Raw genomic sequence first — 24,615 nt, forward strand, 5'->3', positions numbered from 1 at the left:
ACTGGTAAACGTGTCAGCGTACTAATGGCATTCAGGACTGATTCCCGATACACGAACGCTCCCATCGCTATACGAATTAATGTATCTTTCAAATAAGTAATATATATTGTAACAACTAATAAATATAACAAACAGTTATGAGGAAAATAGGTTTTACGAAAGATTTTGTATTCTTATTTGTGGACTGTGTTGTTTCGAGTTAGGTAATATTACGTAGTCAAGCAAACGGCTAACTAGTCTCATTTAGTAGCTAGTTTCCTTTGGTGATGTCATAACTTGAGAACGACTAAATCAATTTCATATTTCTTTTTTAAGAATTTTTTAATTCATCGTAAAAGGTTCTTGTGGAAAAAAAAAGTTACACATTTGCTCGAGAATTCGAAGAAAATTCCACAAACTATAATGAGTATTCAAACTTCATGTATTTGACAGTTCGTTTTGAATCAAGCGCGTTAGCCAGTTTACGCGCAAAATTACTATTCAAATTACGTTTACCAGCTATATCGATCACAAAATTTATTTATTTCATATTTAATTAGTAAATAATGATCACTTTGAAAAACATTATTTTTCATAGGCCCAAGAACTTCTGTACTGTGTTTCGGACAGTTTATTAAAGAGGTTTATCAAAACGATGCTTTTCTTTTCGAAGCACTTATTTATTAAGAGCAACCTTGGATATTTCAGCTTTGGACCAAATAATTTTTTCCCAATCGGACATAATACGTTACAGCCTGAGGCAGGTCTCTCGGTAGCCCTAGATATTCGTAACCTTGAAGGTCTTTGGTCAAGCCCGCGGAATCTGTAAATGCCACTTGGGTAGCAGTGAAAATGTGGTTTAAAAAAATTGATCATATTTTTTTCAGATTTTTTTTAAACTTAAAAGATATAGACAAAACTGATGACCAGACATATATTTCTTCTTTGCATACCCTTAAAAATAGAATGGGTAAAATAAGACAAGTTTTATTTGTGAATTTTTATTATTTACCTAATAATACTCGCATCGTATTCACCCGTTTACTTTCTTGATAAATTCACCTTAATACAACATATAAAAAGTGTAAAAATGTTTTATACTTTTTACGTAAATGCAGAAATAAAGATACGACCTCGTTATATAATTGAATTTAAATTAAAACGGTTAAGAACAACCTTATGTAAATCTTAAACAGCAAAATAATCAAAGTTCGTGGTTTAAGCATAAAAGAAATATTAGGACGTCTTTGAGATATGTCAATTATTAAGGCGAAATCCCCGTAACTACATTTCAGTTATTTCATATATTTTACTGAATATGCAAGACGCCATTGACAAAAATTATGTGACGATTTAGTCAATCGGTTTCCAAATTTTAATTCTTTACGAGAAAAAAAAATACAACGCCTGCATTGTGAATATATGGCATAATAAGATAAACATTTTAAACAGCCATGTATAATGTTTTTTCATCAAAATAGCGGTTTTTCATAATACCTCCTATATGCCTTTGGAACGGGTGCTGCCACAGCTGGAAACCTATGGTTGTCACACATGAAAATACATTTATGAAGATGTACTAAATATGTGGTTGACATGGCCACATAATAGTTATGATTATGTAATAAATGTACCAAATCTTACATATGACTTCCGAGAAATTAAATGTACCCAAGTTCACATCTCAGTAGCTCGAAAACAGAATATTTATACTTTGTATTGTTAAAAAGACAGCATATTACTACCATTTTTAATAAGAACACGTAAGTTTGATTTAATAATACATACATATATTTGGTAGAAAAATGGTTATCAGGCAACATTAGCATTGAAGGATGTAAGAGTTGACATTGACAGGGCATGTTGTTACGGGGACTGTCAGATTTGCGATGTACGACGAAAGTACGAGTGTTTTTGTTTAATTAAAATTCATGGTTTTAAATCAAATGTTTTCACTGCTACGTCCCTACATATATAAATAAATATAATTAGGCAAGACTTCTACATTGTAAACTATTACATATATTTATCAATCCCAAAATTTATGACCGGTTTTATTGAAAATCAATAACATTGCCGATTATAGTTTTCAATGTAATATTACTTTAATTAAAACACTGTACAGTAGTTTACCAACAAATTAAAATGAGGCGTTATGGGTTTGGGTTATGCAGAACGTCACTTAATAAATAATATAAAAAACTGCATAGATTGATGTCGTAAGAAAATTATTTGGTTTAATTTCTGTCAGATTATAACCAGAGATATTTAGGTGCATATTAAGGTAACTAGTAACGGCAAAGCATTTTCTTATCTATCGTCTACACAATTAGAGATTACGCAAATTGTTACTTAATTAGTAAATCATTGAAGCCGCCATCATTATTTCTTATGCAAATAATATCTTGGTTTATATACATGCATGTTGGTTATTTTTTTTAACAAAATATATAATAAACTTTATAATTTTTATACTAGGTAAACATCAATTGTTTTAAGACTAAGGTTGACTATAATTTTTAATTAATTACAGTTAATTTTAACAAGGAAAAGTATTAAATAATAACACTATATTTTTTACCCTTTACTTAAATATTATATGTTATCACGTAATATATAATATATCCTGTTTCAATGGTTCGCAGCAATAATTTGTGCTTCATCACAACTTTATTACATTACTAAAAATTATGCATTCACAATTTAAAATAATTTAAGATGGAGGATTAATTGACAGGTGATGTGTAAAACTTTTTTCTTAACCTATTCGAATCTGAATTTGCTAAAACATGCTAAAATAGTGAAGACTTATAGAAAGTGCTTGCTAGCTCCGTGATTAAGTTGTACATGAACAAACATACACTATTTAATATATTTATTTTCATTAAACATATAAAAGAGAATATTGAAACAGTCTGTGGTGTGGAAATGCATTGAAATTACGGATTTAATCCAATAAATGCCTATTTCTTAGCATAACATACTTAAACATAGAAAAGTCTCACTCTTGAGGTTGTTATAAGCAGATCTCCGTCGAAAAATTTGGTCTCGATAACAACATTACCACTGAAAAAAAAAAGAATATTCCAATTTTTAAAAACTTTCTTTAAAATTTGTGTTGTCATTTATTATATATTATTTTTTAATAATAAAAAATCGGTTCTAAATAGTATAGCTGGATTGAATATTATAAAAATCCTGTATTTTAATATCCATTCAGTCAAAGATATAATGGCATAAACAGAATCCTTATAAAAATGTCATTAAAAATATTCAAATGGAAAAACTAGATGGCGGTGTTCGATTCTCAATTGCAACTTTACGTTATTAGTCATTATTAATATAATACGAATAACTAAAACAACATTAAACTAAATGGGCTAACATATCTGAAATTGTTCAAAATAATCATGAATTTCGACAAATAAACACAACTTCATAACAAAACCAGAAATATAAAGGCTAATGTTTAAAGATATTAAGCATTAAATAAATAAATAGTAGTAATAAAAAATTTAAAACAATACATACTTTAATACATTAGCTGGCATCATCTGTGATTCTGGTGCTGACTCAATAATAGATTGCCAAGTGTTGTATGAATTCGGTATTACAAATCCAAATTCAAAGAACCATTCTTCAAGGCACCGCCCTTTAAATAATACTTTCTGTAAATAATTTTTAAAAAATGTTACGGCAAGTCATGTATGAAATGATTCTATACTTAATCAAAAGATGGCAGTTATTTAAAATAATACAAGAGTTTATAGCTGCATACTTTTTGTAGAAATGCTTTTATTCTGGCTGAATAAAATGTACATTATAATTTAAAAAAAAACAGTCAAATGAAAGTGGTTAGTTCATAATTTATCAATGTTGTAACAAGTTTTTTTGTTGTGTATATTATTTATAAACTTTTAATATATTAAACTGTGTATGTGTGTATTAATGTGTGTAATTAGACAGAAATATGTTGTACTACATGCCCAATGTATAATTCACAATAAAAGATATTTATAAATTCAGCAATATGAAATAAATTTTAAAAGTTTTTATATTAATTATAATTGTTCAGATAAAATAGGCCACAAGATATTATATGACTCAGAGCATAGAATTAAAATAGAAGTTTTATCAATCTAAGCCTCAATCATCATGTCAGGCGGTAGAGATCTACTGTAAGGCATAATTCTCTCCAAAGACCGCCACTGTGACCAATCTTGCGCTGCCCGCATCCAGTGACTTCCCAGTACTCTGACTAGTGGAGGACTTCCCAATCCGATTTTAGCTTTAATAGTGAAAAAATTTCATAGCAATTTGTCATAATAATCTCTATCCGTATGATATATGATGTAATTAATTTTACTTTACCTGTTCCAGTCGAAACCGATCCATGGATTCCACAGAACTAAAGTTCATCTCGCGGGAAACCACCCGGCATTTCAGGATCCGCTTCGGTACACGCGCCTCGTGCTCGACATCAGGATTAGACATGTCTTCATTATGTTGCCAAAGAATCTTCCCTGTAAAAACATTTACAAGAGCTGTAGTTTTTTTCATTGATTTACTTACTGCTGTGCGACTTGGTTGTAATAACAATCCAATTAATAATTTTTAATTAAAGGGGTGAGGTCCTTTCTATTATTACAATTGCTAGACAAAAATTTATACGGTGATGGCTCGATTTTTTGAAGAAACTAGCATTTTCAACAAAATATAACTTATATTATTAGTAAAAGTAAAAAAAAAATTGTAAAGCTTTTCTGTGTTGATTTATAGCACAACCTTATAATATATTCTTGCATGTAAGATTATCGAAATAAATTAAATCAATAAAACTTATGTCGACTCTTATACTTACTCATAATATATGAAATGTAAAAATTGGGTAATTTTTAATAAAAAAAAAACAAGATATATGGGGCACCTTGTATATTATGTCCTGGTTAATAAAGTTACCTAAGTAAATTAAAATGACAAATCAAAAAAAAATTACAAATACCAGATCTTCATTGATAACAATGGACTCTATAATTTAAAATATCTTTGTTTTATTGTCAATTGCTTTACATTTTTAAGTGAGCTACTACCGGCTTAGAATGCTGATCTGTCGGGAAGAGCCACCCAGAAACTCAACAGTTGCTCTTTTTAAATGAAATTTAAAAGAAACTCAATTATTGTTTCTAAGAAGAACTATTTAAACATATAAAAAGCTAGAAACTATATTAATAAAATTAAATTACTAACCTGTATCAACATCCCGTAAATTCATCCAATTTCTGTAGACAAATTGATGTAAGAAAAAAAGCAAAAACTAGACAGAGTAAATGTCAATATTTGTGGTCATAGAATATGCAGGCTTTATTGTGTTTTCCTTCCCTGCTTCTTAGCCGTGGCAATGTTATAAAACAAGATTTAAAGTCTGGGAGTGCTCCCAACAACTTATGATAACAAATTACTGTTTGTGACCATCAGGATGTCATTGCATTCATTGCATTGATTCATATTGATTGATTTATTTAATAAATTCCTAAAGCAATAGCAATGTAAATAAATAATAGGTCATGTAAATATACCTTATATGGTTTTACAAATATTCCCTACATTATATTAAATTGTGGACAACATTGGAATAACTATTTTGTTAGTCAAATTTTTTTTAGATATTTTTAATAACAATGTAAGTCTTAAGCCTATAGGTTCCCTATAAGGGCAGTACCTAACATTATGAGAACTTCTATTTTCATAAAAAAAAGTGTTAACCCACAGAAACATAGAATGATACAATTTTTGTGAGACCCTCTTGTGTACTAGTAGTCTGCAAATGATTAGGAAACTATGATTTAAACAAGTACACAAAATTAATTTAGGAATGTTCAAAACAGAATTCACCTTATGCAGTATTTTGTTACCTGATGAAAGCACCATAGTGGTCAAGCAGTGTTATGGTCTCCATAATTAGAGAGCTACCAGTAAATAAAATAACAGCAGTAAACAAAAAACTCGATCCACTGATATTAGAATTTTATTTTATTAATGTTTAATATATAACACAACTTAACCAATAACTAATGTTTTAGTTCAAAATTGGATAACACATGTCACATTTAATTCAGTTCAATTAAAAAATGCTGTCCCATAATTTGTGCAACAGTATAATCTACACAATAATCATTAAAGAAACTTAAGTGTAGAATAAGAAATTAGTAGTTTCAAGTCATAAATGAAAACGAGCTCTTAATTTAAAGTGATTATATGTGGACATTATCCTAAGAATAATTAAGTATAACATGATATTTTACATACTATATTGGAAAATCATAGCAAATATAACGAAGTATGCAACAGCAACAAATAATGTCTTTTCATTTTTCTTCTAATTATATTGAAAAAGGATACATCTGGAAGCCTTTTAAAATCTTGTCCACTCGATTTTCGCGGTTCTCTTCAATAGGTAGAACTTCCGTCATTATGTACAGAATAACTTCAGACAAAAAATGTTAACTTAATGTTATTTGATGTAAAAACAGTAAATTTTCACAAAATATATAAAGCACAGATTGAAATAAATAGAAAAACATCACAACAAAAAACGTCACATCCAGTGTTGCCATATGGCGTAAAATTGTTTAAACCTAAATGATGATATATAGCGAATAGTAGATAATTATGTAATATAACTACAAACAAGAGTATTTATACCTATTTTTCTATTTGGTGATAAATACACAGCTATTTTATTGTTGAGTATTTTTTATAAGAGTTTAACGTTACTAAACAATTATTTTCTACCAAAATTTTATTTCATTCTTTCTTATTTATTAATTTATTCAGCATGTACTTATTTTATTTACGACGGAAAATCAATTGTATTTATATTTTTCTTCAGTTGTATTTAAATTATTGGCGCATTTGAGGTATCAGAATGGAAATGGCGATTTTACTAGACATCTTATTTAGTATATAAGCGAGGAGAACCTAAAAGACTGTTTGTGTTTCTTCGGTAGTTTTTAAGTGATTATAACAGGCATAAGAATCTGTTTGCAAAAGGATCGATAACGGCTTGTCTTGTTATTTGTTGCGAACATAACATTTCGATTCCCTGGAAGTCCGAAAGCACCGTTCCTCGTTTTAATTGTTTTCGAGTATAAATTTATACTCTATTCTTTGTATATTTCTCATATTATCTATGGATTTTGGTCTATGCCGCAACTACAATGTGACAGTAGTAATTTTTTGTTATTTTTTTAAAGATTAATAATTAAAAAGATGTATAAAGGATTTACGCGAATTTTAGCACTTTATTGCACAGACAGGATTCCTCCGTATATTTCGCCTCTTTCGACATCAGTTTTAATTACTCAAAAAGGAAGTTTAGGAAATTTAGGTTATGTTTTTAAAAGATCGAAAAAATCTGATAGGGGCCCATCAGCGCTTTTCACGCCCGTGCCGGTAAAGCCAAATCCAGATGACAAGAACATAGGAGAAGAATTTACTGGACGAATTAAGAAACAGGATTTGTTGAAAATTCTTAATAACTTTCATCAGAAGCCTGAAGTCAGGATGCTAGCTTCAAAAAATGCTTTAGATGATCAATTATGGAGACAAGCATTTCTGTCGTTCAGAAGACATTGTTTAGAGCACGATTTGCCGCCAGATTTGCATATAACAATAAGTGATATTTTACATGGTTAGAGTGATTTAAATTCTTTTACTTTTCTAGTAAAATTATATTTATTCGCTTTTTAATATGTATCCCTGTGTAAACTTAAAAAAATATTTTGTTTCTTTTTCATTTGGCTATACTTTTTTCCTTTAAATCACTTTTGAATCAAATCTTAATTTTTTCTTTTAAAATTCAAGGTGCCGGTAATGTTATTGATTTGTTTCCATACTTTTTACGACATGCTAGATTGGCATTCCCACACTTGGACTGTTTGGATGACTTAAAAAAAATATCTGACCTACGAACACCTGCCAATTGGTAAGAAATTTGTTACATCTTTAATAACTTTTCCTGTTTTTGGACATAATTAGTCATCATAGAATTAGCCTATATTTTATGAAATATAATTTGTTACTCTAATAAAAACCATCTAATGTTATCTTATTTGTTAAGTTATGTTATACAGTTATTCTGGCCAGGCTGTTTATTAGTACAAGCCATTTCTTTTGAAAATACCCAAAAGAATGTTTTTTATTACAAAAATTTAATTTATTGAAATTATTTAAACCGAAGTACAAAATATCAGTATGCACTTCTAATAATACTTAAGATGCTAGTTAATTATGATCCATATTTGAATTTCGCTAATTTTATGGTAGAAAAATAAGGATAATTATTCACACCAGTAATTTGTTTTGATTTCCCTGCTGACATAGGTAATATGAATTTAAATATTGAAATAATTCAACAATCAATCGGAGCCTAAAATAATAGTTCTTTGAACTATTATTTTAGGCTCCGATTGCAGCTAACAACTGCAGCTCGCGAGCCACATGCAGGTGGCTCGCGAGCTGCAGTTTGGCAACCCTTGTTATAAAGTGTCACCACTGTATAATTGAATCAAATGATTGTAAGAATAGGGAATAAAAGTGTTTTATTTTCGTTATGTAATTGAAGTAGCTGGCTGGCTGTGTTTTTTGTTTATGAATTTTTAAAAATTCGTAATAGATTCATTAATAAAATTACTTATAGGTATCCCCTTGCGAGGCAGCTAAACAGAAAAATTATTTTTCATGCAGGACCTACTAATTCTGGTAAAACTTACCATGCAATGGAAAGGTTTCTTAAAGCAAAATCAGGTGTTTATTGTGGACCATTAAAGTTGCTAGCAACAGAAATATACCACAAATCAAACAGTAAAGTAAGAATTTCCTTTTATTCTATTATGTGTGTTATAATAAATGAGGATTCATTATCTAACATAACCTGTGAAATTTAACCACATACAAAGATGCATGCACTGACAGTTATAATTAGTTTAATAGCAATGTAGTATTGTGTCGACTTATTGTGTGTGTTGGGTTAACCAACTGCCGTCTGTTTCTCAGTGCTGGTAGTCATTTAGCACCACCTAGGTGGCATTACAAAGGGTTTGCGCTGGTAGGCGAGTCGCCCCCTTCCAACTCCCTCATTGTATAAATTACTTTTGTCTCAAAAAAATCCTGAGTTGTGAACGGTTGTGTGACAATAATTCCTCATTTTATTATTCTATTTATTAATTTTGTACTATTTTTGTGGATCGGCGGAGTATCTAGGAACATGAGTCTATTTCCCAATGCTGCTGGTATATGTGACCAGTCAATAAAGTATATATTAAATTTTTAATTTTCCACAAATCTAGCGATATTCTATCTTTATACCAAGTAAACCGTGTTGTAGGGTACACCATGTGATCTTATAACTGGTGAAGAACGGCGTCATGCGTCACAATACAAAACATTAACAGAACCTGTAGAAACAGAAAATGAAGAAACGGAGACCTTTTTACTGAGTGAGCCGGAGCTAGTACCATCTGGTCATGTTGCTTGTACTGTCGAGATGACATCCCTGAATGACAGATGTATGATTTAATTCTTTTTTTACAGAAAATTATTTAACAATTATTTTAGAAATTCATGCCGATGAAAACTACTTGTTACTTTTTAGTATACCGGGTGATTGGTAATATAGCACATTTTCTGCCAATTATGAATAATAACTTAATAAATATAGTAATAAATTTTGTTTTTAAAATTTGGATCATTGTTTACTATCTGTCCCTGCAGACTTTATATTGCCAGGAGATATTGGCCTGTTGCATTCCAAGTAATCACTTTATACATGTTTGGATATAGTTAATAAAACTTTTTAGCTTTTAGCTGACAAATGTGTTAAACATTCACTTATTTTAACCTTTTACACCTATAAATAATTACCCTGTATAAAGGTTATGTATATATGTAGTTGTTTCTTTGTGGATTTAAAAAATTGTTAAGAATAGTTTATTTTTATTCTTAAATGAAACGATTTATTTATTGATTTAATTATTTAATTCCAGATGACGTAGCAATTATAGATGAAATACAAATGATTGGAGATAGGGGTAGAGGTTGGGCGTGGACGAGAGCTGTGCTGGGTAAACAAATATTTTACTCACTTACCTAAAAATATAATTGAAATATGACCTATGAGCATGTCAATACTTGAGCATGCAATACAAACTATGTTTAAGACATAAGCTCTTAAGATTAATTAAGATGTTTTATATCAACAAAGGTTTTATGGTGCTCTAATATAACAACTATCATTTAGATATAAGATTGGCATGACTTTTTGATGGCATTTGTAAATAAAGATCTACTTTTAACTTAATATTAGTAATAAGTGATAGTTGATTATAAGAATTAATTATTATAGTTCAAACATACCAAATCTAATATAAATATGTTTGATGAAAAGGTTTAGTGACTATTTTCAATTGTTAAAATTTCTCTTATGATGATTAAAATATAGTCTAATAGTATAATGTCCAACAATTTCACGTATAATACCATTTTGTATATGTATTGTCAAGGACTACAAGCAGATGAAATTCATTTGTGTGGGGAAGCTGGAGCAATCAATCTGATAGAAGAATTCTGTTATAATACTGGGGAGGAAATTGAAGTAAGTTTTTCTTAAAAACTTAATTTATCAAATATGCTATGTTTTAGGTTATGAAATTAAAGAAATCAACCATGATAAGTGAGAACTTGTTGGCTTTTTGACACGTTATTTGTTGCGTAATGTAACGCTATAAAATTATAGAGTTGGCTTCAATTAATTATTAGATTGACAATGAAATTATTTTCGTTCAGTTATGATTTACGTATCAGAAACATGGTCTCTTACTCTATGCTTCTTTAGCTCACAGTCAACTGGCCATGGAGAGGGCTTTCTCCGAGATTTTTCTACAAGGTCGAATGGAGAGATTTGAAGATGTATGAAAGTATCTGACATGACCCAGCGAATTATCAAGTTGAAGTGGCAGTGGGCAGGCCATTTGGCACACAGAAATAGAACAGACTGCCGCTGAAGCTTTAAGCTTCTGGAATGGTGACCACGTGCGCGCAAGCGCAGCGTAAGGCGTTCTGCCACAATGTGGAGAGTCGACCTAGTTAACACCTTGGTCTACACGATATCTGCCAATTGCGCGAGCTATAGTAAACAAAAAAATCGGTCGCGCGCCGTTCCATTCAGCTGTTTAGCCGCGTACCTGAACTCGCGCAAAATGTGTACCTTTCATGACATTTGTTTTTCAGAGCAATGAAAACAATTGTGAAATAATAAACAACGTTTAGGTACAAATAGTAATTTTTAGACGTTTAGGGTGCAATCATAATCAGTTAATCAGTTGACAAAAATAATACGCGGCATCTTATGCACCGACTCCGCACCACGAGCCTGACTCGTGCATTTCGTTTATGGCACAAATTCTTTACCGCGGGTTAGATTCGTGGTTTTCGCTAATGGCACAAATTTTTCACAACGAGTCAGACTCCTGGTTATAGGCCCAAGGGTTAAGGTCGTCGAAAGACGCTCGATAGAGGCTGCTTCCAAATACACGACGCATAGTGAATTAATATTCTCTATAGCAAACCATATAAAGACTCGAACCTAAAACAACGCAGTCTCAAAAATCTAAAGACGCAATTCGAAAAAACGAAGTATTGGTGTGGTCCTATTGGAAATCGGAGAGGGAGGCCTTCAGTTGAAAACATGATTTGTATAATAAATTTTAAAATTATTTCCACAATAAGCCAACACATCAACTATAAGTATATGCAATAAAAAATCACGATTCATTGTAAAAAATTGATCGACAGTTTTGTCAATATGCATTTTCGTTTCAAGGTGCGCACATACAAAAGGCTAACGGAACTAAAAGTTGAAGACAGTGCATTAGGATCCTTAGATAATGTGAAGCCGGGCGATTGCATAGTGTGTTTCAATAAAAACGACATTTACAGTGTAAGCAGAGCCATTGAACAGAGGTCAGTCCCATGAGGCAGGTATCCAAAGTTCATGAATAAGAAACACTTTACGTATAACAATATTATTAGAATACATTGTAATTTAAAAGAAAGTCCCATTATTTTAAAAATAAATGTTTAAAAGAGCAGTATTTGGTGATTGGTTGTGGATGTAAAAGATTTAAAGGGGTGAATATATAGTTCATTTGCCAGCAAAAATCTATTTGTTTTTACTATTGTTTACAATCATTCTGTATAAAATGATCATTCTTAAATTTGTTACATTCATTTATTTTTTCTATTGGATTGCAATAGGCCGTGTATAAATTATTTGCTGTCATTTAATGTATGGAACATCTTTTCAAGAAATCAATTTTTTCAGAAATAATAAAGTAATGATAATATAGTAAGAAAATCATGTTAAAATTCGGATTTATAATTAATTATTGTTGTAATGTGAACATGTTTTTTATTTTATTTTACCCCAACCTAAATCCACCACATATAGAAAAAATGGTGTATTTTATACAAAAGAATAAAAATAATTATCAAAACAAGCAAATGATACTTGTTTTACAGCTCCTAATAGATACCGAACTGTTTGTATTTCGTGTGACAGAGATAACGCTCTACGAAGCCTAAATTAGCCGATTGTCTCTTTCCAAAGGTCGTTGTGCAATATTTATCGCCGGGTACTGTATATAGTAATTGGAAATAGGTGTAAAAACTTTAAGCCTTTTTTGTGACGAATATGCTATTCAATCACCCTTTAAAGCTTTTACAATATAACCAATCATTCTGTATGTCCAAAAAAATGATAAAGTATATGAAAGTTTATTTATAAGAAGTTGACTTAAACCACTAAGATCTACAGGAATAATGAATTATTTTAATAAAACTTGATTTAGAATTTTTATTTATTTGCTTTAGAATAAAGTTTGTATAGATTCTTTTAGTTTGCACAGCTGTTCTTGTCAGCTTGGAGAGTCAAGAACCCTCAATCATATTAGATGATGAATGATATAGAAAGATAATAATATAGTAAATTTAGATGGGGTCCTCTGTTCTTTTTCTTAACTTAATTTTACTTCTTCTCCGCTCAATTTGACTTCTGCCGTGGATTCCTTGATCCACGTGGAGGGCACTCTAGACCCTTTCCCTCCTTCAGGTTGAATACTTTTTTTTCTCTATTTCATATCAGCCATCAGGTTAATAGGCAGATGTGTTAGAAGATTCCATTGCAGATATCTCTGCATTTAATTGGTGCTTTCAAGGCCCAAATTTTGTTTTTTCTTCCGTAAATTGTCTGTGGGATCTGTCCTTAGCGTATATTTCTAGTCTCCCTTTATATTTGTTGCTACTGGCTTTATTTTTCTTTTGCACTGTGATTTTCAAGGACCCATAATATTCATAAATTTTTATAACACTTAGAATTTAAACGATTATTTAACATTGCAGAGGTCACGAGGTTGCTGTGATATATGGCAGTCTACCCCCTGGTACTAAACTGGCACAAGCAAATAAGTTTAATGACCCGGAGAGTTCATGCAAAGTTATGGTTGCGACGGATGCAATTGGTCTTGGCATTAATTTGTAAGAATGTTTTTTTTATTTTTAGTTTCTTATTTTAACTATTGATACTCAGTTAATGTAAATGTTAAAATGTAAAATTAATACTACATGTTAAATGATGAATCTATAACAATTTTCAGGAGTATACGTCGCATCATCTTCTATTCTCTTATAAAGCCGGTTGTAAATGAAGATGGGGATGTAGAAATGGATGTTATAAGTATATCACAAGCTTTGCAAATTGCAGGTAAATTTACTTTTTTAAACGTCAGAATTTGGGCGGCTAACTGGTTTGGATGATTTTTTTTAATGTCCCCGCTATTGGGGACCTCTCCTTCCACCCTCTATTTAATTGGAACAGGGTTTTGTGTTTCTTAATAAAAAATTTTTTCACTAGAATTTTTATTTTCGTTCTCGTCTTCCATAGTACACAATATCTTTTTTCCTTCTATCATTCTACAATTCCATCTTGCTTTCTCAATCATTCCATTCCTTTCGTACATACTCAAACACTTCAGTTATCCATTTCTATAACAGTATCACAGTTTTAATTGGTTTAATTATTTTCTCGTGTACATCAATTTTATCACGAATTTATTTTACAATTGTTTTTTTTTTTTTAATATCAATGAATCTATTTTAATAACTTTACAATGTTTTACCCGCCTATGTTTTGTTCTTGCCTATTGCGTATTGGTAAACTTGGTTTGGATGATTAGGGAGTCGCCTTTGGTAGAACTTATTCAATCTGATCTGTTTTTTGACTGTTGCGATCTTTGCGTCTTTGTGGATTTTAGTGTTGGTTATGTACCACGGGACATTAAATATTCTTCTGAGTATTATGTGGCATACAAGATGCCTCGAATAATGCAGATAGGAGTTGCTACTCTCGCCCTCCTGTTCTCTTGATATTTTTTAATAAACTATTATATTTCAGGTAGAGCAGGCAGGTATGGTAGTGTTTGGGAAACGGGCTATGTAACAACATTCAAGCCCCAAGACCTGGCTACCCTGAAGACATTGCTGTCTAAGCCCTCAGACCCCGTTACTCAAGCTGGACTGTATCCAACTGCTGAACAAATGGAACTGTATGCCTATCATTTACCTCATGCGAACCTTAGTAGCCTTATGGTAAGTTGGTTTATAACACTATATTGGGATACACAGTGTCACCTCGTGATTTTTTTTATAAGGGTTCTCAAAAAAAAAACGGAAAATTAGATCACCGTATATTTTATAAGCGAGGATGTGTGTTATTATTATATTTTGTGAAAATGATATATGGATTAAATTGAGTGTTTTTCTATGTTTATAATAAATAATGATTTGAGACGATATTGCGCCGTACGCGTCTACTTTATATGAATTTGTAGAAAAACAATGCACGATAATAATTAACTGCGTAATTAATGATACAGCCTATACGTTTGTTTGTATAGATGTCTTTTTTATATAAACTGTTGATACAAAATATGATATTTCCAAACCGTTTGGTACAAATTATGATATTTTCATCAAACCTGATCAGGAAATGATATTTCCATTTTTTACATGAGAATAGATATATAATTTCAATACCACACAATTAAATAAATAATAATTACATCCTTACATTCCTAATTACACAAAAGCAGAGTAATTGTCAGTTTTTGACCTTTTTGGAAAAGTAAGATATCATGGAATTATCATGTTTTGTTCTATCACTCTTTAAATATGATGTTTTTTCAGGATATCTTCGTCCACCTGTGCACGGTAGATGACTCGCTGTACTTCATGTGCAACACGGAGGCGTTCAAGTTCCTCGCGGAGATGATCCAGCACGTGCCTCTTCCTTTACGCGCGCGCTACGTCTTCTGTTGTGCTCCCATCAACAACAAGCTGCCTTTCGTGTGTGCCACCTTCCTTAAGGTAATGCACTCTTTAAACACAACAATTAAAAAGATTTGTAATAATAATTGCAACAACCGACCAACCTAAAAATTAGTAAACTAGATGATCCCAGCTAGCAAACCTAATGCCCCCAGCTCCTTTACAGATGGAATTTAGTAAAATCAGTTCTTAGCTGGCCTCTATTCAATGTAAGGAATATACCTACGGTATTTTGAGTGGCTAAACATAAAATTTCTAACAATACTGTGATGAGTCAGTACAGGTGGAAATCTCTTATGCAGAGTGATCAGTTATAGGAGTAAATGCTTCAAAATTTTTTTCTGACAATTATGCAATGTATGCTTGTTTAAACTCTCCTAATATCAGCCTATATAAAATGATCACTCTGAATTATGTTACATTAATTTACTTTTTCTATTGAAATTCATTCATATCAGTCGATAAACGCCTATTGCAAAGCATAGGCCTCTATTGAAATGCGATAAGCAAAACAAATTCTGGCATTATAAAGTCTGCAGGGAAAAATAATAAACAATAATAAATTTTAATTAAAGTTGGAATTATAAATGTATGATGAAACCATTGATTTTTGGATAGAGTTTAATAGATATCAAATAAGCCATTTAATAAATTCTTTAAAGCTATTACACCAATAACCAATTATTATAATTTATACATAGATTAACACAATAAAGTTAATGGTGATGTAATAATATGTATCCTTGTTGAAATCAGGAACAACAGATAGATTTCCAAAAGGTAAAACAAAGCCCAAATACCGTGGCTCAAGATGCGTTTCCATGCATCTTACCTTTTTACACTTTAGTTTATTTTACGCTTAAATTGATTATTACTGGTTAGCCTGTAATTTAGTTTGTATTTGAACTACTATTGTTACTTATTTAAGCCCTGATTTATTTGTTACTGAGTTTTTTTAATTTACTTGCCTACATTGTCTGATATACATTAAATCAAAGTTTAAATAAAAATAAGTCCAAAATGTCGTAATAGTCGATGATGAGTCCTCGTCGCTCAAAGAACTAATGTAGATTGACATATTGCATATATTCAACCCCATTAGGTGAAGATAGTGTATTTCAACAGAAAACAGTGAAATTATATTGTTTATCATTAATCAATTAAAATGATGTCTTGTTCTCATTTTCAATATCCAATATTGTTATTTTGGGTAAATTTAAATTGTATTATTATTAATAAATATTTAATTATAAATTATTATTTTTTTAGATGGTTCGTCAATACAGCAGGAATGAGCCCATCACAAAGAACTGGTTAAGTAATGTGGTGGACTGGCCACTTCCCTCACCGAAGACTATAATGGACCTCGTTCACTTGGAGGCAGTTTTCGATGTTCTAGAACTTTACTTATGGTTAAGGTAAGCCATAGATTTGTATATAATAGAGTATGAATATAGAGACTTCATAAAATAAATGTATTTTTTTTAAATATTAGGGGCCGTTTATGAAATATATTATTATTTTTTTTCACAAATTTCTCTTTAATAATCTCGTTGTCACATCGCGTTAAACTTCGTTTCCCTTCGATCCCTTCAAAACTTACCAAAATTTAGATTGCGTAATAAAAGAGAAATTGAAATAAATACACGAATATGGTAGCGGCGATGGTTACGTTTTCTTGTCACACCAAAGAAATCTCCGCTTCTTAGAGAGCTAGTTATTTTATTTTATTTCTTAATGACATAACTGTCATTCCATAATTGGCAAAAATATTACTGAGCATATATGCATCATAGGATCAGATATCTGTACTTAATAGTTATTTAATAATAAGTATAAACATTGTTACTAAACATGTTATAAAGAGATAAGACTATTCATTTTGTTTATATTCCGATTAAGCGGTTTAATGGAACTGATTGTTATATGATAATTATGTCTCATTACCATCATCATCATTTCAACAGTAAAGCCTCCATAGATATTCAATTAATCCTTAACAAGAACACTTTTTTACTTCAAACTAATGGTATTGTTGTGTTTTCAATACATGCTTTATAATTATATTGAACAAAATATTTTTTACAGCTACCGATTTCCGGATATGTTCCCGAACGTAAAAATGGTGCGGGAAATGGAAGTTGAACTGGACGCGATAATTCAGCAAGGCATCTTCCAAATAACGAGGTATTTTTACTTATTTTGTGATCTTAAATTTTATAGCATTATTATTCCATTATTTAAGGGCTGGTCTGCCTCTTGCTAGATTCTGGATTTATTCTCAGGCATAAAAACCGGCTCGAAAGGGCGAGTGGTCGACAAACTATACTTGCTTGTGTACAAGTGGACTCAAAATATTTATAACTTTTGTTATTTTTTACGGGGTGATATTAATTATAGGTGAATTGAGGAAAACTTGATACTGAGAGAGCCTAAGCCAATGCCATCTGGTCATGTTGCTGGTGTATGATACAGTTTTTTCTTTTAAATAGAGTTTTTATCAATAGTTAATTTTAAACATACATATAATTGAAAATTAATTGCTACTTTTTAATATATAGAGGTGGTTGGTTATCAGTGTAAAAGCACTATAGGGGTGAATACATAGTTCATTTGCTGTCACATAATGTTTGGTAGACCCTTTCTAAAAATCAAGGGTTTCAATAATAATAAATAATGTATCATTATATTATTTTCAGAAAACTATTATAAGCAGTAAAATTAATTATTGTTTACTTATAGTCCCCGCAGACTTTGTACTGCTAGAGATTGGTTTGGCGCATAACAATAGAAAAAAATAATTAATGTTATATATTTATAATTGGTGATAAAATTTTCATTTAAATTGATTAAAATAAAATTTGACTTTAACAGGTTATTAAGGAATTCTGAGCAAGTTTTGAAAGACGGCAATGAAACAATGGAGGCATTTAGTCATAGCAAGAAATCGCTTGGTTCTGGTTCCCAGAGTCATTCTAAAGGAGATGAATCTAAAGGAAAGCTGTCTGAAATGCTTGTCGCAAAGGTGAGTACACCACAAGAAATAAGGCAATCAATGGTATTGGTAATTTCTTTTTTTTTGGAATAACAGGAGTTAGTATGTATATATATGTATACATATATATATGTGTACATGTATATATGTATATATGTGTATATATATAGATATTCGCATATAAGTGTGGTACTTTTTAATTGTTTTTTATGGCAATCACGCGGATAGATGGTCGCTGGTGTTTTGGAATAAAGACCATGGCGACAAGCGGTTGACAGACAGACCGTGTAGAGATCGTCATATGACGCTGGATGCTCGGAACTATTAAAATTCTGTGGGATGCCTATCTTCAACAGAGGATGTTTTACAGCGGAAAGGATGATGGCACTTTTCTTGGAATTTTTTTTTCATTTCATTTTTCATTTTAATGAAATCAATTTCTCCTCTGAACCCTCTTGCGGGTGATTAAATTTGTTCTTAGCTGGCTCCCATTCTGCAAATTTTCAAATCTAAGCATTATAGTGGAAGAGATAGCATATGAGTCAGTACTTAGGTGGAATTTTTACATGTTGTAACTTTATTTTTTTTTAAAATAAGGTAAAACCTATGATTTGGTAAAATTTGTGTTGTCATACATTTAACATTTGATCATTTATTTCAAGGGCCTGATAACGCCGCAAATGCTGAAAAAATTACAACAAGAATTAGCGTCGGACAATAACGAGAGAGGGAGGAAAAAAACTCTTTCTAGAAATAGAAGAAAATGAGTACATTTGTCAGTGTTAAATTGTAATATAAAATCATAAAGTCAAATAAAAGTACTGTTTTAGATCTTATTGCATTATTTAAATATTTATAAAAATCCCTCATCATATCAGCTACTAACCAATATCGTGTTTATACAGGGTGGAGCAGAGGAAACGCATGTTTAATCACTATTGAATGACTGGAAAACGGTTAGATAAAATTTATAAAAACATGCATTAAGTGATAGATTTTTATTGCAGTTTTGAAATATACATACTTTAATTAGATTCGAAAAATAATGTCTTGGAGATGACGTCCTTCTTGCTGGATACATATTTGGATCCTCTCTTGAAAGTTGCGGATGGCTTGCTCCAACATTTCATTCAGCACAGCCATGAATTGAAGCCTCAATTTCCTGATGAATGGAATTCTTCAGGTCATCGATTGTGCGAGGCTTGTTCATGTAGACTCTTAATTTCAAATATCCCCACAAAAAGAATTTGCATATCGACAAATCGCGTGAGCGAGGGGGCCACTGAACATCACCATTTCTGGAAATAACATGTCCTGGGAACATTTGTCGCACCACTTCCATGGATGCTCTCGTCGTGTGAGCTGTGGTACCGTCTTGCTGAAACCATATTTCTTATGTTCCCTTGACGCCTTTCAAGTTCTGTATGAAGAAAGTCGTTTAGCATTTCAACGTAGCACGCAGATATCACAGTAACTGCAGTTCCTTCCTCTAAATAAATATATGGTCCGATAATTCCCATCTTTGTGAAATGCAGCACCACATTGCGTGATCAAGACTCAAGAATTTCAAGGCACCACACCGGTAAAACTAGCCTCGTACGCTTTACAGCTCGGCACCATGTGACTTTTTGTTCCTTAAATTTCAATAACAACAATAAATTACAATTTTCACTACCAGATAAGAAAAGGCTGCCGAGGAAAATATTGCTACAAAATGTGCTTTGAAAACTGGTTTAGACACATGAAACTTTATACTAACGCTAGTTGTGAGATTTCCTGGGAATAATTTCATAAGAAAAAATTGTAACCTACAAGACATTTTTAAATTTCTTATAATTCTGTGTCTGTAAAAAAATGTTGTCAATGTAATTTTACTAAATTGTAAGCTAATTATTAGGTTATCAATTCAAGAACGATGTACTAATAAATGAAGACCTCTTGACATTTCATTATTCTTATCGGTTTTATAAGCGAGGTGGGTAGTTCGTATTGACGTAGTAATTTTTGTCCTGTTTTGAAATCAGTGATGGGTGTAATGAAATTACACGGCTTATTTTTACTTATTTATCTTTCAAAATTCACTACCGGTACGATAAATAGCATAGTGACTTTTTTATGTTTTAATAAGAATTAAGTAATTCTGTTATAAAGCTTTCAGAGTTTTTGAACATAGCGGTGTTGAAACAATTCTAGCGCTCGAAAATGAAAACGTTGCGATACAGTGTAAAACGGATTTGCCTATATTCTATTGTGGATTTATTCACCCCAATGGTACCAGATATTCGTAAGTATTTCTCTATATAACTAATAAATGTTACGGGCAATATATACTTATGGTTGTACAATAGTACGCCAGATAATGTTTAAAAAACTCCCAATGCTAGATAAAAAAAATGTAAAAAAAACGTTTGTGTGGTAACTGTAACCCAGTAATTGAGTTCCCAGGACATGGAATAATGTGTTCGACTCCAGGCAATTTCAATGTTAATTTAATATGTGATTTTCATGTTCCTTCCAATATAAGTCCCGCTGAGTTCTATTCGCCCGTTCTTTTCAGGTCTAAGGTATTTTTTATTCGAACTGGTCGTATGCTTACTTTGACGTTAATAAGAGATGTAATCTATCCTAGTTTGAAAATTTCAATTCGATATAAGAATAATATAGAAATGTCATGTTATCAAGGACATATTTTATGGTATTCTACAATGGTACCAAATATCAGCGAAATCTATTGCGGACTTTTGTAGTGTTTTTAAAACCTAAACGTAAGAGATTAATGTTAAAAATTTATTTTTCATTTATTATATTTATATGAATATTAAACCAAAATTGCGATATACCAATTTACTACCATTATGCAATACCATTAAACACCAATATGTAAAAAACATTATCCATTATCTGAAAGTAAGCTTAAGTTTCATATTTACAATTTATTATAAATCTTAATGCTTAATTTAGGTCGACGAAAAATAATGGCTATTGCGTCGTGACAATAAAAGCGACCAGGGCTGATGTCGGGGAATGGAAATGTCATATAGGGATGCAGACAGTGAGGGTGGAAATGATGAAAAGGATTGAATTAAGGGTCGTGGGACGAATCGCAGCGGTGCAGGCCAACGTCACTGCGATGCACGGCAAGTCCATAACACTAGCTTGTGCAACCACTCAAGCCTTGTTGCCTATAAGCTACTGTCGATTTGAGCCTCCTAACGCAAGTCCCTTTAGTATTGATTCAACCGTCAATGCTTCTTTGTGAGTACTAATTGATTTAATTCATTTATTATGATTACCTACGGCAATGAACCATGGCCTCTCACTTCGGGTCTCATTGGCAAGCTCACAGTCCCACAACGATCCATTGAGAGGGCTTGGAATTTATCTTCGAGATTAAATTGTGAACCAGGCGATCAGTAGGCGGACGAAAGTAGGTGGTATAGTCCAGCTGATAATCAAGTTAAAGTGGTAGTGGCCAGGCCACGTAGCGCGCAGAATAGATGGCCACTGAGACCTTGAGATTCTGGAGTGGAGATAACAGATCGGCAAGTGCAGCGTACGATGACCTTCGACAAGGTGGACAGACAACTTTGGCAAGGATAAAGGGCGCTTACATTGAAAATTAAATACGCCCCGATGTCCTACGGCCGAATTGATGACCTAATTTATTTGTTATATCACTTCAGTGGTAAGTGTTTTAGTTACGCGTGTAGGGTTCAATAAATCTCTGTCGAGAAATCTTTTCTCTAACCCATTAATCGTAGGTACATCAGAACCTGCTACAATCGTACGTTACACCTCGATAATGACAACAATGTTCTGAACCAAATTAAGCAGCGAGATCACACGCTACCGTTGTACAGCATAGGGACGTAATTCTCATGTTACCCACTACTTCTCTTGCCATCACTAACGTTTCCCGAAGTGATGGTGTTAGCTTAAGTTCTCTCGATTCTGAACGCGAGTGGCAGCCTAAGCCAGGATCCTCTGTCCGAGGACGATTAGCCCTGCTGGCAGGGCTCGGAACTCTGGGGCTTACCGATCTCGTGAAATAAGTTATGTAACGACACTAACCGATGTCACTACGGGAGCCTTCGACCTTCGTTACTACAATAAGGTCTAGTGAAAGTGCCGAAAGGCTCTGATTTACATTATGATGTTATAAATACCAATAAATTACACATTGGGCAACAAAAAAATCTAGCGCATTTAGAAATAATTTACGTGATAACGGATGAGTATAAAGAGAGTTGTTTTTATATAGTGCAGTCAAGGGGTCTGTTCTGAGAAACGTGTTTACCCTTTAATGGTAATAAATAATTAATCTATATGGATATTGGTTCCATCATCATTACAACCGTAAGACGACCACTGTTTGACATACGCCTTCCCAATAGATTTCCAAAGGAATGGTTGGATGCCTCCTGCATTCAGGATCTTCCGAAGAACTGAACAAGAGAGTTTATTCCATATTGATGTAATATAATTTTTGAAAAAAATAAATTTAAATTAAAACTTCACTATTCCGTAAATTGTAATAATAGTTATTTTTTTACACACAAACATTTTTTTTCAGCCCCATTTTAAAGAAATACTATTTCCCGCCAAATAGAAGCTTGGATCGTGGTGATTGCGCAGTTACTATACGTAGAGTCAGCTACGAGGATTTGGGTGACTGGATTTGCGGGGCAGGCTTGGAAGATGGAAAAGAACATATTGATCGTATAACTTTGGAAGTTGAAGGTTTGTCATTTATTCTTTACTTGTCTTCTTTTTAATATAGTGTCGCTGCCACTTGAATCTTTGTATTTTATTGGCTGCTTGCCCCTTCAGAAGTAGCAGTATCTTCATCCTATTTGAATTGACCACAAAGCATGAAGTGCATGATTATTCTATATGGAACGCCATTATGGAATTCGTCTATTTGGGTGATAATATAATGAAGTGTTAACAATCCTGAGGCGCATAAGTTATAGCAATGTTGCACATCAGGCGTTGTTCGAAGTCCATCGTCGGGACTTCGCGGTTAGGAAGCAGCTGATAAAATATTCAAGGTGCTATATTGGTTCAAGTGGCAGCTACAGTTTGTCGTAGAGATTTTGCATCTCATTGAACAAGTGCAATAAATGGTTCTATCAATGAATTGCATTGAACGTGGTCATACATTTCATTTGACAAAATAAGCGCATTTCTTTGATTCAGGATTATATACAATGTCAACAGCATCTGTGACCGGTGTTACACTTGGCAGTATTCTGATTGCCGCTGTACTGGTAACGCTAGGATACGTCGCGTGGAAGAGGCGATGGATCATGGGAACTCGACGTCAAGACCGCGAAGTGATAGAGATCCAGGAGTTGGGTCAACAGCAGGCCCCGGCAAGCGCTTCGAGAGACTCGCCTCCAACGCGACAACAGATACCTACTGTGCAAGTTCAACCGCCTACACCTGTCACACCACTTTCTTCTCCATAGACTTATCCATAGATTTATTCACACTAAGTCATATAAAAAAGATGTTTATTGTTATATTTTGTTGAATAATTAATTGAAATTTGTATATAATTTTATTATGCACACTCAAAGATTTTTTTAAAGGTCAAAAGATTAATCCGGTTAGTTCAATACTGAATTCGCTGTACCGCGCCTTGGGTGAAGAGCGGCGTGGTGGGGACCAAGGAAAAAGGAGCATGGTGGCCGCCTCCATCAGTGTTGATGGTATGGAGCGGCCGACATTCCCCCTCTCGCCGTGCGCATACCTAAGGCGCGGTACAGCAGTTTTAGTAGCACTATAATTACATTTTGTTTTGTTTGTATTAAATTATCATCATACATGAGTATATATCTATGTTTAATATTAATCTATTTGATAAATTATAAGCATTTATTTTTTGCCACCCTAATTACGAAGGAAGTGGTCGCGTGAAGGTACAGAGATTAATAAACCATAGAAACTACAATGAAAGGAATATTCAAGAGAGCATCATGGCCATTGAATGAGGTTAACTGCACAATAATCTTTTAATGTTTCTTTGTAAAGTGTAAATAAACTTTGATTTTTTATTGTTGTTTAAATATTTTCTATACTTAAAATGGTCTTCTTCTATGTTTTCATGAATACTAAAATTTTCGAAATAAAACGGATACATTAAAATTAAAAGTATACATACATAGTTTATTTATTATTAGTTACACTAATAAACTATT

The 24,615-nt window shown here is 32.2% G+C and overlaps 2 protein-coding genes across 2 annotated transcripts; one reads left to right on the forward strand and one right to left on the reverse strand.

Annotated features, from left to right (window-relative positions):
- Positions 1-984: 984 nt before the first annotated feature.
- PrBP (Prenyl-binding protein) lies at positions 985-6,567 on the reverse strand. The gene is made up of 5 exons (XM_068771631.1): positions 6,379-6,567; positions 5,227-5,258; positions 4,351-4,502; positions 3,511-3,647; positions 985-3,045 (listed from the first exon to the last, which is right to left on the reverse strand). Exons 1-5 carry the CDS (start codon positions 6,447-6,449, stop codon positions 2,964-2,966), a joined length of 474 nt encoding a protein of 157 aa, XP_068627732.1. The 5' UTR covers positions 6,450-6,567; the 3' UTR covers positions 985-2,963.
- A 630-nt stretch (positions 6,568-7,197) lies between these two features.
- Suv3 (Suv3 helicase) lies at positions 7,198-24,534 on the forward strand. The gene is given in 19 exon segments (XM_068771746.1): positions 7,198-7,669; positions 7,843-7,963; positions 8,678-8,846; positions 9,365-9,545; positions 10,023-10,100; positions 10,539-10,630; positions 11,858-11,997; positions 13,435-13,569; positions 13,689-13,795; positions 14,486-14,679; positions 15,277-15,456; positions 16,687-16,835; positions 17,506-17,604; positions 18,292-18,442; positions 19,075-19,201; positions 20,564-20,696; positions 21,374-21,667; positions 22,986-23,152; positions 23,612-24,534. Coding segments are annotated over 19 exon segments (3,210 nt in total). The 5' UTR covers positions 7,198-7,248; the 3' UTR covers positions 23,884-24,534.
- The last annotated feature ends 81 nt before the right edge of the window (positions 24,535-24,615 follow it).

The sequence above is a fragment of the Battus philenor genome, unplaced genomic scaffold (genome assembly GCF_028537555.1).
Source record: "Battus philenor isolate CCGP_79_NKW_IND1 unplaced genomic scaffold, ilBatPhil1.0.hap1 SCAF_4, whole genome shotgun sequence".
In the NCBI taxonomy this organism is placed as follows: Eukaryota; Metazoa; Arthropoda; class Insecta; order Lepidoptera; family Papilionidae; genus Battus; species Battus philenor.

What these genes read in the sequence shown, in the direction of transcription:
- PrBP (XM_068771631.1), bottom strand. Translation starts at nt 6,449, where the DNA reads ATGACGGAAGTTCTACCTATTGAAGAGAACCGCGAAAATCGAGTGGAC. An exon ending in TTTACGGGATGTTGATACAG is followed by an intron (nt 4,503 to 5,226) that starts GTTAGTAATTTA and finishes ATGTTTTTACAG; the next exon opens with GGAAGATTCTTTGGCAACAT. An exon ending in ATCGGTTTCGACTGGAACAG is followed by an intron (nt 3,648 to 4,350) that starts GTAAAGTAAAAT and finishes AATTATTTACAG; the next exon opens with AAAGTATTATTTAAAGGGCG.